The sequence below is a fragment of the Balaenoptera physalus genome (genome assembly GCF_965194825.1).
Source record: "Balaenoptera physalus genome assembly, chromosome: 13".
NCBI classification, from domain to species: domain Eukaryota; kingdom Metazoa; phylum Chordata; class Mammalia; order Artiodactyla; family Balaenopteridae; genus Balaenoptera; species Balaenoptera physalus.
In genome coordinates, this window is record NC_138892.1 from 63,918,056 (window position 1) to 63,937,014 (window position 18,959).

Consider the following 18,959-nt stretch of genomic DNA (forward strand, 5'->3'; position numbering starts at 1 on the left):
ACATGGTGTGGCAGGAGCATGCCCCCACTGCCAGCCACAGCACATCACCTTTTCCTCTCCCATGGGTTTTTCCTGGGTGAGAAGAAATAAAGTTTAAGAATTTACCAATCTGAAATTTCACTGTCGAGTTTTTGTTCCAGCTCCCTCAGTCAAGAGACTAATCAACAGCTCTGGCAAACACAGAAGGACATGTCTCTTCAAACACAGCCTACTGAGTTCTCCCAGTACCATCCCATGAGACCCTAGCCCTCTGCCTTCTTATTTATTCACAGTGCCTTTGTACTTGCCTGGCTACTCCTCTGAACTTGAGGGCAGAAATGTCTTATTTGGGGTTGTATCCCCAGCAAATAAGAGTATCTACTACACCTGGCACGTAACAGGTACTAGTTAATATACACCTGTTGGCACTTCAAGGGAAAAAAAATAAACATATATCTCAGGATATACAGTTCACACTACAGTTAGTAAAAACTGTTCCACTGGTAATTTTCAGTTCCCTCTCACCTGATCGGTATCGTTCATCCCTGGCTCCCCCAGATCGACTTCGGTGGTACTTAGAAGGAGCGGAAGTTTGAGCTGCAGACGGAGCAGGCGTCTGGTTTCTATGTTCTTTCTGTACTGCTGAATCAGTTTCTAAAAAGGAAGTTTGGACGATGGTTATCAGATGACAATAATAGCTGATGTTTTCTGAGCACTTTACAGCATTTCCACAACACTTTGAGGTAGGTACTGTTACCCCATCTCCAGTAAAGGGTCAGAGAGCTTTATTTAATATACATACGTTAAAAAGATACAAAGGCATCCAGGCTAAAAAAAAATCATCTTGGAGCTGTAATTGTCAACAGGCGATGGGAAATATAAGTAAGTGAAAAGGTCATTCCAGAGACTCCAAGGACTGGTCAAGTGGGAGAATGGCAGGTGGGGTTGGGTGTACATGACCCCCTAATCCTGCATAGTTGTACAAAGCATAGCTTGGGGAGCTTTAGCCTCCCCATGATAAGTTACTCCAAATAAACATCATTAAAACAAAACTAGGGTGGTTATTGTATAAACACACCTTCAAGTCAAGTCTTACTAGCCCCTCTTCCAACTGGAATCACCATTGAACTTATCCCTTTCTAGTCCCTGGCCTGTCCCTATAGTCTGTCCTCCCAACATTTACTGTTTTATCAAGAATATGGGGAAGAGAAAATAAGCAGTAAAATAAGCAGAAGAAAAACACTTTAAGTTCTGATATTTTACTGCCTTTTTTTTCAAATGGTGTTAGCTCCTAAGTCATATTTTTTTTAAATTGTGGTAAGAATATTTAACATGAGATATAATCTTTTAACAAGCTGTTAAGTGTACAATACAGCATTGTAAACTATAGGCATGATGTCGTACAGCAGATCTCCAGAACTTATTCATCCTGCATAACTAAAACTTTTTACCCACTGAGTAGCAACTCCCCATTTCCCCCACTCCCAAAGCCCTGGCAACCACCATTCTACTCTCTGCTTCTGTGAGTCTGACTATTTTAGATTCCTCATATAAGTGGAATCATACAGTATTTGTCCTTCTGTGACTGGCTTAATTCACTCAGTATCATGTCCTCCAGGTTCATCCATGTTGTCGCATATTGCAGGAATTTGCTTCTTCTTTTAAGGAGTATTTTAAGTTTCTTAAATATCATTTAGCTGTGCCCAGAAAGGTACCTTCACATGGCAAATTAAGTGCCCACTATAGGAAGATGTCACCTATCCAGCAAATGCATTGCTCCAGACCACAGCTAAGAATTGGCTTATGAAGCCCAAAAAGAAAAAAGCAGACTGAAAGCACAGTGGTCTGGGGAGTGCAAGCAACAGCCCCACAAACCTCAGCAAAGGCTGACGGAATCACAGTACTACAGGAACTGAGATGTTTAATGACAAAGTCATATCAATTTAAAAAAATGGTTATTAGCATGCTAGAGAAGCCAGGTGTAGGAGCTCTAGTCCACAGTCCCAGCTGAGCCCAGCCTTCCACGTGCCTCTGCCAAAACAGCAGACATGTCATTGAAGCCATCTTGGACCTTTCAGACCAGGTGAAAAGCACTTAGTGACTGACCCCAGTTGACACCATGTGGAGCATAAGAATCACCCCACTGAGCCCTGCCCAACCTCCTGACCCATGAAGTCAGAAGATGTAATAAAAAAAGGTTTCCTTTTTTAAAAAAAGATTATTTTTTATATACTGTTTTTAAGAAGGCAAGGAATAGTATATTTTAGGGTACTCCCTATTAAAGTGCTTTTATGGATCTAGAAATGTTTATTTTTGATGGTTCCTAGTAGCTGAGATTTTTATTATAAAGTATCTGAGCAGAACAATTTCAACACTGAGACTTTTAAGTGTAATGTCTGGGGTTATAAATGGAAGTTTTTAACCAACCTAAATCCTCTTGATAAGCCATTTCTCAGAAGACCTGTACTGATTCTTGATATACTCATACCTTGTTTCATTTGTTAAGTCTTATTTCTCTAGAACAGGGGTCAACAAACTATATAGCCCATGCCTGTTTTTATAAACAGTTTTATCAGAACACAGCCACATGCATCTGTTAGCCTATGGCTGCTTTCACTCTGTAAAGGCAGAGTTGAGTAGTTGTGACAGAGACTGTATGGTCCTCAAAGTCTAAAATATTTACTGTCTGGCCCTTTAAAGAAAAAGCTTTCCAGGACCTGGTCTATAATAATAAAAGCTAGAGAGATAGCTTCAAGATGGGGGAGGAGGGCTTCCCTGGTGGCGCAGTGGTTGAGAATCTGCCTGCCAATGCAGGGGACACGGGTTCGAGCCCTGGTCTGGGAAGATCCCACATGCCGCAGAGCAACTGGTCCCGTGAGCCACAACTACTGAGCCTGCGCGACTGGAGCCTGTGCTCCACAACAAGAGAGGCCGCGATAGTGAGAGGCCCGCGTACTGCGATGAAGAGTGGCCCCCGCTTGCTGCAACTAGAGAAAGCCCTCGCACAGAAATGAAGACCCAACACAGCCAAAAATAAATAAATAAATTAATTAATTTAAAAAAAAAGATGGGGGAGGCGTAAGACGTGGAGATCACCTTCCTCCCCACAAATACATCAAAAATACATCTACTTGAGGAACAGCTCCTACAGAACACCTACTGAACACTGGCAGAAGACCTCAGACTTCCCAAAAGGCAAGAAACTCCCCACATACCTGGGTAGGGCAAAAGAAAAAAGAAAAAACAGAGACAAAGAATAGGGATGGGACCTGCACCTCTGGGAGGGAGCTGTGAAGGAGGAAAAGTTTCCACACACTAGGAAGCCCCTTCACTGGCGGAGACAGGGGGTGGGCGGGAGGGAAGCTTTGGAGCCACAGAGGAGAGTGCAGCAACAGGGGTGCAGAGGGCAAAGCTGAGAGATTCCTGCATAGAGGATCAGTGCCAACCAGCACTCACCAGCCTGAGAGGCTTGTCTGCTCACCCGCTGGGGCGGGCAGGGGCTGGGAGCTGAGGCTCCAGCTTCTTCAGAGGTCAGATCCCAGGGAGAGGACTGGGGTTAGCAGCGTGAACACAGCCTGAGGGGGCTAGTGTGCCACAGCTAGCCGGGAGGGAGTCCGGGAAAAAGTCTGGACCTGCCTAAGAGGCAAGAGACCATGCTTTTGGGGTGCGCGAGGAGAGGGAATTCAGAGCACCGCCTAAATGAGCTCCAGAGACGGACGTGAGCTGCGGCTACCAGTGCGGACACCAGAGACTGGCATGAAACGCTAAGACTGTTGCTGCAGCCACCAAGAAGCCTGTGTGCAAGCACAGGTCACTCTCCACACCTCCTCTTCCAGAGCCTGCGCAGCCGCCACTGCCAGGGTCCCGTGATCCAGGGACAACTTCCCCGGGAGAACGCATGGCACGCCTCAGGCTGTTGCAACGTCACTCTGGCCTCCGCCCACGAAGGCTCACCCCACATTCCGTACCCCTCCCTCCCCTGGCCTGAGTGAGCCAGAGCCCCCTAATCAGCTGCTACTTTAACCCCATCCTGTCTGGGTGAAGAGTAGACGCCCTCAGGTGACCTATACGCAGAGGCAGGGCCAAAACCAAAGGTGAACCCCAGGAGCTGTGCGAACAAAGAAGAGAAAGGGAAATCTCTCCCAGCAGCCTCAAGAGCAGCGGATTAAATCTCCACAATCAACCTGATGTACCCAGCATCTGTGGAATACCTGAATAGACAACGAATCATCCCAAAATTGAGGGGGTGGACTTTGGGAACAACTGTAGACTTGGTGTACAGCAGCATCTGTGGAATACCTGAATAGACAACGAATCATCCCAAAATTGAGGGGGTGGACTTTGGGAACAACTGTAGACTTGGGGTTTGCTTTCTGCATCTAACTTGTTTCTGGTTTTATGTTTATCTTAGTTTAGTATTTAGAGCTTATTATCATTGGTAGATTTGTTTATTGATTTGGTTGCTCTCTTCCTTTTTTTTCTTTAATATATATATTTTTCCTTTTTCTCCTTTTGTGAGTGTGTATGTATATGCTACTTTCTGTGATTTTGCCTGTATAGCTTTGCCTTTACCATTTGTCCTAGGGTTCTGCCTGTCCGTTTTTTTTGTTTGTTTGTTTGTTTACTATAGTTTTTAGCACTTGTTATGATTGGTGGATTTGTTTTTTCATTAGGTTGCTCTCTTCTTTCTTTTTTTTAATTACTTTTTTATTTTTAATAATATATTTTTTATTTTAATAACTTTATTTTATTCTTTCTTCCTTCCCTTCCTTCCTTCATTCCTCCCACCCTCCCTCCCTTTTCTTCTGAGCTGTGTGGATGCCAGGCTCTTGGTGCTCCAGCCAGGCGTCAGGACTGTGCCTTTGAGGTAGGAGAGCCGAATTCAGGACATTGGTCCACCAGAGACCTCCCAGCCCCACGCAATATCAAATGGCGAAAGCTCTCTCAGAGATCTCCATCTCAATGCAAAGACCCAGCTCCACTCAACGACCAGCAAGCTACAGTGCTGGACACCCTATGCCAAACAACTAGCAAGACAGGAACACAACCCCACTCATTAGCAGAGTGGCTGCCTAAAATCATAATAAGTTCACAGACACCCCAAAACACACCACCAGAGGTGGACCTGCCCACCAGAAAGACAAGATCCAGCCTCATCCACCAGAACACAGGCACTAGTCCCCTCCACCAGGAAGCCTACACAACCCACTGAACCAACCTTACCCACTGGGGGCAGACACCAAAAACAATGGGAACTATGAACCTGCAGCCTGCAAAAAGGAGACCTCAAACACAGTAAGTTAAGCAAAATGAGAAGACAAAGGAACACACAGCAGATGAAGGAGCAAGGTAAAAACCCACCAGACCAAACAAATGAAGAGGAAATAGGCAGTCTACCTGAAAAAGAATTCAGTGTAATGATAGTAAAGATGATTCCAAATTTTGGAAATAGAATGGAGAAAATACAAGAAACGTTTAACAAGGACCTAGAAGAACTAAAGAGCAAACAAACAATGATGAACAACACAATAAATGAAATTAAAAATTCTCTAGAAGGAATCAATAGCAGAATAACTGAGGCAGAAGAACGGATAAGTGACCTGGAAGATAAAATAGTGGAAATAACTACCACAGAGCAGAATAAAGAAAAAAGAATGAAAAGAATTGAGGACAGTCTCAGAGACCTCTGGGACAACATTAAATGCACCAACATTTGAATTATAGGTGTCCCAGAAGAAGAAGAGAAAAAAAAAAAGGGACAGAAAAAATATTTGAAGAGATTATAGTTGAAAACATCCCTAATATGGGAAAGGAGACAGTCAATCAAGTCCAGGAAGCACAGAGAGTCCCATACAGGATAAATCCAAGGAGAAACACGCCAAGACACATATTAATCAAACTATCAAAAGTTAAATACAAAGAAAAAATATAAAAAGCAGAAAGAGAAAAGCAACAAATAACATACAAGGGAATCCTCATAAGGTTAACAGCTGATCCTTCAGCAGAAACTGCAAGACAGAAGGGAGTAGCTGGACATATTTAAAGTGATGAAAGAGAAAAACCTACAATCAAGATTACTTTACCCAGCAAAGATCTCATTCAGACTTGATGGAGAAATTAAAACCTTTACAGACAAGCAAAAGCTAAGAGAATTCAGCACCACCAAACCAGCTTTACAACAAATGCTAAAGGAACTTCTCTAGGCAGGAAACACAAGAGAAGGAAAACACCTACAATAACAAACCCAAAACAATTAAGAAAATGGTAATAGGAACATACATATCAATAATTACCTCAAATGTAAATGGATTAAATGCTCCAACCAAAAGACACAGACTGGCTGAATGGATACAAAAACAAGACCCGTATATATGTTGTCTACAGGAGACCCACTTCAGACCTAGGGACACATACAGACTGAAAGTGAGGGGATGGAACAAGATATTCCATGCAAACGGAAATCAAAAGAAAGCTGGATAGCAATTCTCATATCAGACAAAATAGACTTTAAAACAAAGACTATTACAAGAGACAAAGAAGGACACTACATAATGATCAAGGGATCAATCCAAGAAGAAGATATAACAATTGTAAATATTTATGCACCCAACATGGGAGCACCTCAGTACATAAGGCAAATACTAACAGCCATTAAAGGGGAAATCGACAGCAACACAGTCATAGCAGGGGACTTTAACACCCCACTTTCACCAATGGACAGATCATCCAAAATGAAAATAAATAAGGAAACACAAGCTTTAAATGATACATTAAACAAGATGGACTTAGTTGATATTTATAGGACATTCCATCCAAAAACAACAGAGTACACTTTCTTCTCAAGTGCTCATGGAACATTTTCCAGGATAGATCATATCTTGGGTCACAAATCAAGCCTTGGTAAATTTAAGAAAATGGAAATCGTATAAAGTATCTTTTCCGACCACAATGCTATGAGACTAGATATCAATTACAGGAAAACATCTGTGAAAAATAGAAACACATGGAGGCTAAACAATACACTACTAAATAACCAAGAGATCACTGAAGAAATCAAAGAGGAAATTTAAAAATACCTAGAAACAAGTGACAATGAAAACACAATGACCCAAAACCTATTGGATGCAGCAAATGCAGTTCTAAGAGGGACGTTTATAGCAATACAATCCTACCTCAAGAAACAAGAAAAATCTCAAATAAACAACCTAATCTTACACCTGAAGCAATTAGAGAAAGAGGAACAAGAAAACCCCAACGTTAGCAGAAGGAAGGAAATCATAAAGATCAGATCAGAAATAAATGAAAAAGAAATGAAGGACACAATAGCAAAGATCAATAAAACTAAAAGCTGGTTCTTTGAGAAGATAAACAAAATTGATAAACCACTAGCCAGACCCATCAAGAAAAAAAGGGAGACAACTCAAATCAATAGAATTAGAAATGAAAAAGGAGAAGCAACCACTGACACTGCATAAATACAAAGGATCATGAGAGATTACTACAGACAATTACATGCCAATAAAACGGACAACCTGGAAGAAATGGACAAATTCTTAGAAAAGCACAACCTCCTGAGACTGAACCAGGAAGAAACAGAAAATATAAACAAAGCAACCACAAGCACTGAAATTGACATTGTGATTAAAAATCTTCCAACAAACAAAACTCCAGGATCAGATGGATTCACAGGCGAATTCTATCAAACATTTAGAGAAGAGCTAACACCTATCCTTCTCAAACTCTTCCAAAATATAGCAGAGGAAGAAACACTCCCAAACTCATTCTACGAGGCCACCATCACCATGATACCAAACCCAGACAAAAATGTCACGAAAAAAGAAAACTACAGGCCAATAGCACTGACAAACATAGATGCAAAAATCCTCAACAAAATACTAGCAAACAGAATCCAACAGCACATTAAAAGGATCATACACCATGATCATGTGGGGTTTATCCCAGGAATGCAAGGATTCTTCAATATATGCAAATTAATCAATGTGATAAACCACATTAACAAATGGAAGGAGAAAAACCATATGATCATCTCAATAGATGCAGAAAAAGCTTTCGAAAAAATTCAACACCCATTTATGATAAAAACTCTCCAGAAAGTAGGCACAAAGGGAACTGACCTCAACATAATAAAGGCCATATATGACAAAACCACAGCCAACATCGTTCTCAATGGTGAAAAACAGAAAGCATTTCCTCTAAGATGAGGAACAAGACAAGGTTGTCCACTCTCACCACTATTATTCAACACAGTTTTGGAAGTTTTAGCCACAGCAATCAGAGAAGAAAAAGAAATAAAAGGAATCCAAATCGGAAAAGAAGAAGTAAAACTGTCACTGTTTGCAGATGACATGATACTATACATAGAGAATCCTAAAGATGCCACCAGAAAACTACTAGAGCTAATCAGTAAATTTGGTAAAGTAGCAGGATACAAAATTAATGCACAGAAATCTCTCACATTCCTATACACTAACAACAAAAAATCTGAAAGAGAAATTAAGGAAACACTCCCATTTACCAATGCAACAAAAAGAATAAAATACCTAGGAATAAATCTACGTAAGGAGACAAAAGACCTGTATGGACAAAACTATAAGACACTGATGAAAGAAATTAAAGATGATACAAACAGATGGAGAGATATACCATGTACTTGGATTGGAAGAATCAACATTTTGAAAATGACTCTACTACCCAAAGCAATCTACAGATTCAATGCAATCCCTATCAAACTACCAATGGCATTTTCCACAGAACTAGAACAAAAAATATCACAATTTGTATGGAAACACAAAAGACCCTGAATAGCCAAAGCAATCTTGAGAAAGAAAAATGGAGCTGGAGGAATCAGGCTCCTGGACTTCAGACTATACTACAAAGCTACAGTAATCAAGACAGCATGGTACTGGCACAAAAACAGAAATATAGATCAATGAAACAGGATAGAAAGCCCAGAGATAAACCCACGCACATATGGTCACCTTAATTTTTGATAAAGGAGGCAAGAATATAGAGCGGAGAAAAGACAGCCGCTTCAATAAGTGGTGCTGGGAAAACTGGACAGCTACATGTAAAACAATGAAATTAGAACACTCCCTAACACCATACACAAAGATAAACTCAAAATGGATTAAAGACCTAAATGTAAGACCGGACACTGTAAAACTCTTAGAGGAAAACATAGGCAGTACACTCTATGACATAAATCACAGCAAGATCCTTTTTGACCCACCTTCTAGAGAAATGGAAATAAAAACAAAAATAAACAAATGGGACCTAATGAAACTTAAAAGCTTTTGCACAGTAAAGGAAACCATAAACAAGATGAATAGACAACCCTCGGAATGGGAGAAATATTTGCAAATGAAGCAACTGACAAAGGATTAATCTCCAAAATTTACAAGCAGTTCATGCAGCTCAATATCAAAAAAACAAACAACCCAATCCAAAAATGGGCAGAAGACCTAAATAGACATTTCTCCAAAGAAGATATACAGATTGCCAACAAACATATGAAAGGATGCTCAACATCACTAATCATTAGAGAAATGCAAATCAAAACTACAATGAGGTATCATCTCACACCAGTCAGAATGGCCATCATCAAAAAATCTACAAACAATAAATGCTGGAGAGGGTGTGGAGAAAAGGGAACCCTCTTGCATTGTTGGTGGGAATGTAAATTGATACAGCCACTATGGAGAACAGTATGGAGTTTCCTTAAAAAACTAAAATCAGAACTACCATATGACCCAGCAGTCCCATTACTGGGCATATACCCTGAGAAAACCATAATTCAAAAAGAGTCATGTACAACAATGTTCACTGCAGCTCTATTTACAACAGCCAGGACATGGAAGCAACCTAAGTGTCCATCGACAGGTGAATGGATAAAGAATATGTGGTACATATATACAATGCAATATTACTCAGCTTCAAAAAGAAACGAAATTGAGTTACTGGTAGTGAGGTAGATGGACCTAGAGACTGTCATACAGAGTGAAGTAAGTCAGAAAGAGAAAAACAAATACAGTATGGTAACACATATTTATGGAATCTAAAAAAAAAATGGTTCTGAAGAACCTAGGGGCAGGACAGGAATAAAGACGCAGACGTAGAGAATGGACTTGAGGACACGGGGAAGGGGAAGCTGGGACGAAGTGAGAGAGTGGCATGGACATATATACACTACCAAATGTAAAATAGATAGCTAGTGGGAAGCAGCCACATCGCACTGGGAGATCAGGTTGGTGCTTTGTGACCACCTAGAGGGGTGGGATAGGGAGGGTGGGAGGGAGACGCAAGAGGGAGGAGATATGGGGATATATGTTTAGGTATAGCTGATTCACTTTGTTATACAGCAGAAACTAACAAACTAACACACCATTGTAAAGCAATTATACTCCAAAAAAGATGTTAAAAAAAAAATAAAACCTAACATTTAAGTGTTTGCTTTGTGCGAGGCACTGTGAATTTAGAAGTTCGCACATTTTATCTTATTTATTCCTCACAACAACCCTACAAAGCCAGACTATCACTATCAACTTTTTACAGAAAAGAAAAGAGAGACAGGGATTAGGGTTACAGAGCCAGGGGATGGCAGAGCCAGGGGATGGCAGAGGCAAGATTCAAATCAGGTCTAACTCCACAGGTTCTCAACCTGAAAAGGTTATGAAAATTCTCCCAAGGCTCTTAAGAGGAAAGCAATCAGAATTAATAATTTAGCTTAGGAGCATCTAAATGCTTCAGGATTTACAGTCAGGAGCTAATTTTTTTTTTTTTTTTAAATCATCTCCCTTCATGTGAAAGATACTGCAAAAAGCCCCTCCAAATACAGTTTTCAGCCATTCACTAGAGAAATTATTTAAAACATATTTCAATTAACTTTAAATAGAGAACAAAAAATAGAAAGGGGCTATTTTTATTTGTATGGTCAGATGATACATACAGGAAGGAAATCAGATTAGCACACATGAGCTACTTTGCCTGTAAACATGCACAGAGAAATGGTTTGACTTAAACAGATAAAGCACCATTTTAAAACACTAGCTTTGTATTACTTTTTGGAGGGTTATAGTGAAAATAAAACTGAATTACCTGTCACTAATTTCTTTTTTTTTAATTAAGTAAGCAGATTTGCTAGGATAAACCAAACTACCCTGCTAAGAAACATGGCGCTTTCCAATCAGATAGCTAATAATGCAAAGGATAAAAAGAAGGAACATGGATTCTCATTTCACAAAGGATGGAAACAAAAGGCTGATGTATTTTTTCTGATTCCTCCCTCACTCTGCTTTTATTTTGTATTTTTCAATGTAATTAATTAGGAAAAAGAAGATAATGTGGACTAAGTAAAAAACTTTACCAAGAAATGATCAGGAGGTGATAGGGGAACTGGGAGTTGATAAATTTGAGGAAGAATTAGAAAGAATGAACATTTCCACTCAGGATTATCTAGAGGTTATCAAAGAACCACAAGGAAATGTAACATAAATACAGACATCTGATGAGAATTGAGAGTCAGATGACACTTAGCCAAGAGATCTACTGAACTGGTACCGAAAAAAAAAAAAAAAAAAAAAGCCTCACAACACGCTATTCACCAAGCAACATTAGTATGATGCTCTGCAAAGTTTTTCTCGGTCCCCTCGGGTATTTAGTCATCCAAGCAGACCAGGTCTCTTTGGGTCTAAAATCACGACAGACATTTCAAGGTAGCTTGCCAGAAATGAAACCAAAAGGTCAACTTGCAGTTTCAGTAAGTGGCTGACAAGTTTGTTCAGTGAGCATTCCTCGGGTGCCCAAAGCACAATGCCACAAAAACATGGATTTCTGACAGAACAAGCCTGGTTCAAATGTTTAATACACTTGCTTTAGGTTCAAGAGAGGTGACATAAAAGAAACAAAAAAAGAATAAAATGAATTCCTAGGAACTGAATCCTAGGAATATACTTTAAGTATAACAGGGAAGGGCTTCCCTGGTGGCACAGTGGTTAAGAATCCGCCTGCCAATGCAAGGAACATGGTTCAAGCCCTGGTCCGGGAAGATCCCACATGCTGCGGAGCAACTAAGCCCATGCGTCACAACTACTGAGCCTGCGCTCTATAGCCCGCGAGCCACAACTACTGAGCCCACGCGCCTCAACTACTGAAGCCCGCGCACCCTGGAGCCCATGCTCTGCAACAAGGGACGCCACCATAATGAGAAGCATGCACACAGCAACGAGAGTAGCCCGTGCTCACTGCAACTAGAGAAAGCCCACATGCAGCAACGAAGACCCAAAGCAGCCAAAAATAAATAAATAAAGAGGGCACTTCCCTGGTGGCGCAGTGATTAAGAACCCATCTGCCAATGCAGGGGACACAGGTTCGAGCAGTGGTCCGGGAAGATCCCACACGCCGCGGAGCAACTAAGCCCGTGCGCCACAACTACTGAGCCTGCGCTCTATAGCCCGTGAGCCACAACTACTGAGCCCGCGTGACACAACTACTGAAGCCCGCGTGCCTAGAACCCGTGATCTGCAACAAGAGAAGCCACCGCAATGAGAAGCCCGCACACCACAACTAAGAGTAGCCCCCGCTCGCCACAACTAGAGAAAGCCGCGCACAGTAATGAAGAACCAAAGCAGCCAAAAATAAATAAATAAATAAATAAATAAATTTTAGGAAGGAAGAAAGGAAGAAAGAAAGAATAACAGGGAAGCTTAATGATGAAACTCTGTAGCTAATCTGTTTGATTGTTAATAATCACTCTCCAATTTTACTTCATAAATTTTTATTTCCATGTATTGGAGTTTTATTTTTTAAAACATAAGACTTACAGATATATTTTATATGTGCGCTGAAAAAAATGGAAAGCAAATACAGTAAACTGTTAATAGCCATTATTTCTAGGTGATGAGATGGATGTTTTATATATTATTCCATAGCTTCACTGGGTTTCCATAATTTAGAGAAGTTCTCTTTTTCAGGATATAAAAATAATATATGTTCATTATAGAATATCAAGGTAACAGTTAAGTATAAAGAAGAAAATAAAAATGATATTGGATTTTCTTAATTTGAAGGCCATACCCCAGAGAGCAGATTCTTACCAAAATAAGTTAAAATAATGCCCAGTTTTCAGTTTCCTAGATAAATTATGACATTGTGAGCAGGATTTTCCAATCTTCTAAAATCAATTGTCTTCTTTTCCTTTCCCCCAAAGCAATTGGTAATTCAATGCATATCTGGAGGTGAGAAGGAGGAAACTATGTCCTGGTTGGATTAAAAAAATCTTGGAACGCTTACTTGCTTATTTAGCTTACTTGCCAGGGCACCAATTCATCACAGAAGGAAGCAGGAAACATGGACCTCAGGTCTCCTGAAAGAGGAGGAAGAGGTCTGAGGACAGAGGGGCCCAGCAGGGCATTATTTAACAGCATGTCCAATGTCAGCTGGGCAGGCAAGGTGCTGCTTAAAGATGAATAGTTCCCTGGCCATGGTTTCACACTCCAACCAGATCTCAGGAACTACCGGGGGCCCAAAAGTAGAGATTTCTATATTTTGAATAAGATGTGCACAGTTTCATTACCACAGTAAGAAGCTAAAAGCAAAGACAGAATTAACTTATGTATCAACATGATGAGATACATATTTTACGCCAGGAAAAGTGAAAAACTGTTGACTATGCAGACACATGAAAAGGTCTCAAGTAATAAAAGAACACAAGATATTATGTATATAATTACAATTGTGCACGTAAAAACTATTCACATACAATTATATGGATTGGAGGGGATATAAAATCCCCTAAGTAGTTGGGATGAGGTAGGGATGAGGTACTCTGGAGAACTTTACCATTTCTTTACCATTTTGTTTACTGAAAGAGCTATGTATAAAATCAAATTAATTTTAAAAGACCCTAAATATAGGTTAGGTAAGGAGACAGCTATAAGGAGAGCTGTGAACCTCATAAATCAAGCCTTCTTCAAAACTTCTAAATTCTATTGTGAAACATACTTGATATTCAAAGAAAAAAATTACTCGCTGATCACTACACACAGTGACCGCTTCAGTTTGGGAGTTCCCAGATCCTTCAGTCTGTTATACAGAATATCCACTAGGGGTCACCATTATGTTTAAATAGTGATGATGTTACATTACAATGTTTATTAACAATAAGTTTAGACAAATTTTCATTTCTTCTACAACACAAAGCCTCCTTTCTCAATGGTCAGCATGTACACAATTTATGGTTCTCTGGCAGAAAGAGACATCAGAGTCTTGCATGATTCTACTGTTTGAACATAATAACAGCGATAACCTGGAAAAGAAGCTGATCTTTAGTATAAAACCATGCAAAATCTCCAAATCAGGAACATGGAGGACAGCCAACCCTGGCTTCTTATCTTTCAACTCTGCCAATGATTAAACAGGAATTTTCACCTGTAAGAGTAATAGAGGGAAGGAGGACGTGCTCTGAGAACCAGCGAACATAATGCTTCAACTTTTTAAGCAGACATGGTCACTGGTCTCGGGGCTGGTGTCAGAGAAGAAATATATTAAATAAGTGATCACCCAGTCACATGTATCTTTTACAACATGATAGGTGCTGAGAAGGAAAAAGACAAGGATCTCTGAGCCCACGTAATGAGGAATTTAATTTGTACTAGAGTTTCAGGAAGAGCCTGTTAAAGGAGAGGCTGACTCGGGCTTCAGCTTGGGGGTGAGGGTTGTGGGGAGTGCTAGTTTACACAGCAACGCGGCATTTGTAGAAGTCCCGTGAGGGAGAAGAGCCTTGACAAGTCTAAGAAAGACTGGTGGGGCTGAAGCACAGTGAAAGAGGTGGAGTGAGACAAAATGAGGCCGTAGAAGAAAAGCAGGGTCAGGTCACTTCTCCTAACCAAACAGGCGGCCTTTAGAGGGCTTTAGAAAGGGAATGACAGAATAACAATGATAATACAGTTCCACAGCTCTTTAAACTCATAACACCATCTCATTTTACCTTCGCAATAACACTGTCTGATAGATACCATTAAGGAGGCAGGACACCTACAACAGATTAAATTTGTTTTTCTACAGTGAGAGTGTGTCCATAATCACGTTGAATCATTATAAACAGAGCCTCCACTCCCATCTCCACCCTCCACCCTGGGTGAAGGTACCTTGAATCACTCAGAGACTCTTTCCTGGGAGCTCACTGAGGAGAGTTTTCCTCAGAAGGATGGGTGATTAACCTGCCTCGCTGCCTGGGGGAAGGGAGGAAAGAAAGAGTCCGCATTCACAGTCTGGAAAGGGGCCACCTGCCTAGGGTAAATCTGAAGCTTCCTGGGCCGCTTGGCATCAGGAAAATGGCTGCGCGTGGACTAAAAGAACACAATACCAAGAGCTTTGCCCTGAGAATCCAAGTGGGGGTACCTTGGCTGAGCCGAGCAGAGTGGGCTCCTTCCTCAGAGTGACTGATGCAGGACCCAGGGTTAGCAGTGGGACAGCACTGCTGGTCACAAGGCAAGGGTCGGTTTTCAGTGGCGCCCCATGAGGCACTGAGGAGCAGCAGCAGACAATGGGGTTCTTCCCATTTGGGTGTGGAGGCTGCACTGACCACCTCTCCTCCTGCACTACCTATATCCCAGGGGGTTCTTGGACAATTCAGGAGGAAAGAGAAGCCCCAAAAGACAGCGGACTTCCTTCCAATGAGGCATGTGGGTACAGATAAGATTGCAATGCGTGCTCCAGTTCATAGCGACGATAAAAGTGTCCAAACCTAGCTAATGAAAGGGCAGAACTGGGACTGGAATAAAAAATTCTATGTTCTTTCCATTATTCTGTGACCCTCACTTGGGAAGGAACTTTTACATCAAAACGTGATAGAGAAAATACAATCGATCCCACCCCCAGCACACAAAGAGGCACTCTGTCTACTTAACATTCATATGGTTGGGAATGTTCTACAGCATTCCAAAATGCTGTTCTTGATTTCAGTAGCTAGTTTTAGGTTCACGTCCCTTTGAATTTCCATAATATTTTGTTTAGAACTTTCTTACAGTGCTTATTTCACTCTATCTTTTATGATTCTCATTTGTATACCTATCTTTCCTATTTTATAGTATAAATAAACTTGAGGTCAGAGGCTGGTCTTAATTCATCTTTTATCTCCTGCAGTAATTAGCTCTGGGTCTTACACTGCAGGCACCCAAAATTTTAGTTAAAATAAAGAAATTAAGATCTTCTCTGTCTTCTCACTTCCACCAATGAGAGTGGGTGGCTGGGAAAAACAAAGACAAAAATGAAGAGATACCAACTTAAAGGATATGGTTAACTGTTAATCTGAGAAGGCTGCTTATTTGTGTATCTCTAAGCAGCAAACATTTTATGCAAAAATTTGTGCGTCTCACAATTTTCTTACAATTACATGAGGTCAGTAAGAATAACAGGATCACAGACTATCCTTGAGAGGAGTTATCAGAGCCTTTAGAGAGAGAAGATAAAACTTACAAGGCTTTCTTTTGTTTCATTTTCACTCGGTTATATACACATTTGCACAATCTCAAAGGCAGGACTGAACTCAGAAGAGCTGGGACGAAAGGGGTGGGGAACAACTGGCAAGTGCAGCATATGTACATACACTGAAACACTGGTGGGCAAATACCCTGCAGCAAAATAGGCAGCAACCACAAAAGGAATCCAAGTTTGGAAAGAACCTTTGGGCCACCAGCACTTCTTACCAAGACAAGCTAGAAAATGCCAACACGTAAGCGTATTCATAAACTGACATGTCTTACCCCTAAAAGGGCAGCAGGTAAGGGCCCAGGGGAAAAATAATGTGGAAACCTAGCCCAGGAAGGAATATATAAAAGGCGAGATCCTATTCTGAAGCAGAAGACAAACACAATTAAATGAAGTGAAAGACAGTAGGACAAAGTCAATGGATGAAGGAAGAAAAACAAATATACAAAGATCACAAATGATCTCAAATACACGAAGACAGAATGGAATGTGTACATCAATGCCATGAAAAACAGAAGCTGCAGTAATGTCCTAAAGCAAAGGATGTGGGTCCAAGAGAAGATGCCACCGTTGAACTTCAAGGGCAGTTTTAAATAGCAGAGAGTTGCAAAACAGAGCTGAGGCCGGGCTCGTTCTCAGAATCACCCAAAGGAGGGAGGCCTCCCCAGTTTCAACACTTTAATCAGGCTGTGGTAGAGACCATTTGATCAGCTTGCTGGTGAACAACCAGCGAATGAGGTACTGACGTCTTTGAGATCTTTTAGACTGATAGAAATGATCTTTGTACAAGTTTTGAACAATCCTTAAATAGAGATGTTAGGATAAAGTATCCTGATTAAACATGGCAGAATAACACATCTATCTATCCCCACTCCTTCCCAAAACACCACTAGAATGATAATAAAGGCCTGTAGCAGGACAAGGAAACAATCAGTTCAGGAAGAGAGACAGCATCAAGAGTTGTCTCTACAAAAATAATAATAATAATAATAATAATAAAATGATGGATTAACTGTAAAAAAAAGAGAGAGAGAGAGAGAAAGAAAGGAAATGTAATCCTAGTAAACCAAGTGACTTAGCTGTGAATAATATTTACATAATCAAAATAATGCAAACACTGAATGCTGACTTAGCAACAACAAAAGTAATACATTGAACAGACAGCCCACAATGAGTATGAGATGGGAGATGTGAAGGAAGGGGTAAAGGGAAAGGGAGTGTGTGGTGTCCAGGTGGTTGGGGGAAGAATGTGTAAGAGAGAAAAATTCTAATCTTTTACCTACAGAGGTAAATGCCAGAAGAAACAGTTAAAACAGTTGAAAGAAGCTGTCTCTGGGGAAGAAGACACTGCTTATTTTTGTTGCTGTTACAAACCTCGTAGTAGCATTTGACTCTGTAAAATAGATTCATTAATTTCATTTAAAAATAAAAGTTAAGTAAAGAGGAATGCTAATATTGATATAATGTTATAATATAATATTGATGAGAATCAATATGCTGTGCACAGTCTCTTGAGATTTAGTAGATCTAAATCAAAAGATCTACTGAAGGTAGAGACAAGTTGCCAGGACCAATCACTCTCCAATCTGTAGAGTAATCTGCTTTTTTCATCATCTGACACTTCCATCTTCACAGATGTTTACGAAAGGAAATATTTCTAAATTCTAAATGTTCCTTCTGTTTAGTTCCATAAACATTTATAGAATTCTACTATGTGCCAGGTACTAATGCTAGAAACTGGGGACATGAAGAAATAATAATAAAAAAAGAATGTTCCTGATTATAAAGACCTTAAGAGTCCAGTAGGGGAATAAGACACACGAACAAACCATAATCTATGGGACAGTCAGAGAGAGCTTTTTATAAATGCAGCGCAGATCATGGGAGTGGGGACTGTTTGTGATAAAGCTGGTCAAGGAAGCCTTCTTAGTGTTAGTCGTAGCTGAGCAAACCCCTAGTAGACTGAGGGAGCAAGCCAGGGGGTCCCAGGCAGTCTTGTCCAATGCTGGCTGCCTCCTGATGTCGTAACAGTACTTGGAGCACAGAAAGCACATAGTAAATACGTGCTGACCTGAGGTTCTGTCAGAATAAACATCAGAATAAATGTTCATAAATGGCATCATCAGAATAAACTCTTTTCTATTAAAGCTATTTGGAATTAATCAGTTACTTGTATGCAAAACATCTTAAGGATTAGATTACAGGATCAGTCCAGGAAGTTGCCTCCCTGCACAAAACCTTCCATTTTCTTCTAACTCCAAGAGTGGCCAAGAGCGACTAATTTACAGAGGAGTTAAGAGTGTATGTGGTTTGAATAATCAATTCTTTGGGCCTTGCCAAAAGAGAGTTAATTTCTGGCCTCTTCTCCTTGCAAAGCTGCTAACTGAGGTGTGTGGGAAGCTTGATATCCAGGCTCTCGTAGCTTCCAAGCCACTGAAAGATGTTCTATGGGTCATTCCTTTTGAAGAGCATAT

The 18,959-nt window shown here is 40.6% G+C and overlaps 1 protein-coding gene across 5 annotated transcripts in view; it reads right to left on the minus strand.

Moving 5' to 3' along the window:
• Positions 1-18,959, minus strand: part of DIP2B (disco interacting protein 2 homolog B) — a 246,041-nt gene that overhangs the window by 92,916 nt on the left and 134,166 nt on the right. For all 5 annotated transcript variants that reach the window (XM_082421288.1, XM_082421286.1, XM_082421287.1 and 2 more), the window contains exon 3: positions 505-633. In XM_082421288.1, coding sequence (XP_082277414.1) covers positions 505-633 — 129 coding nt within the window. The remainder of the gene's footprint in view (positions 1-504; positions 634-18,959) is intronic.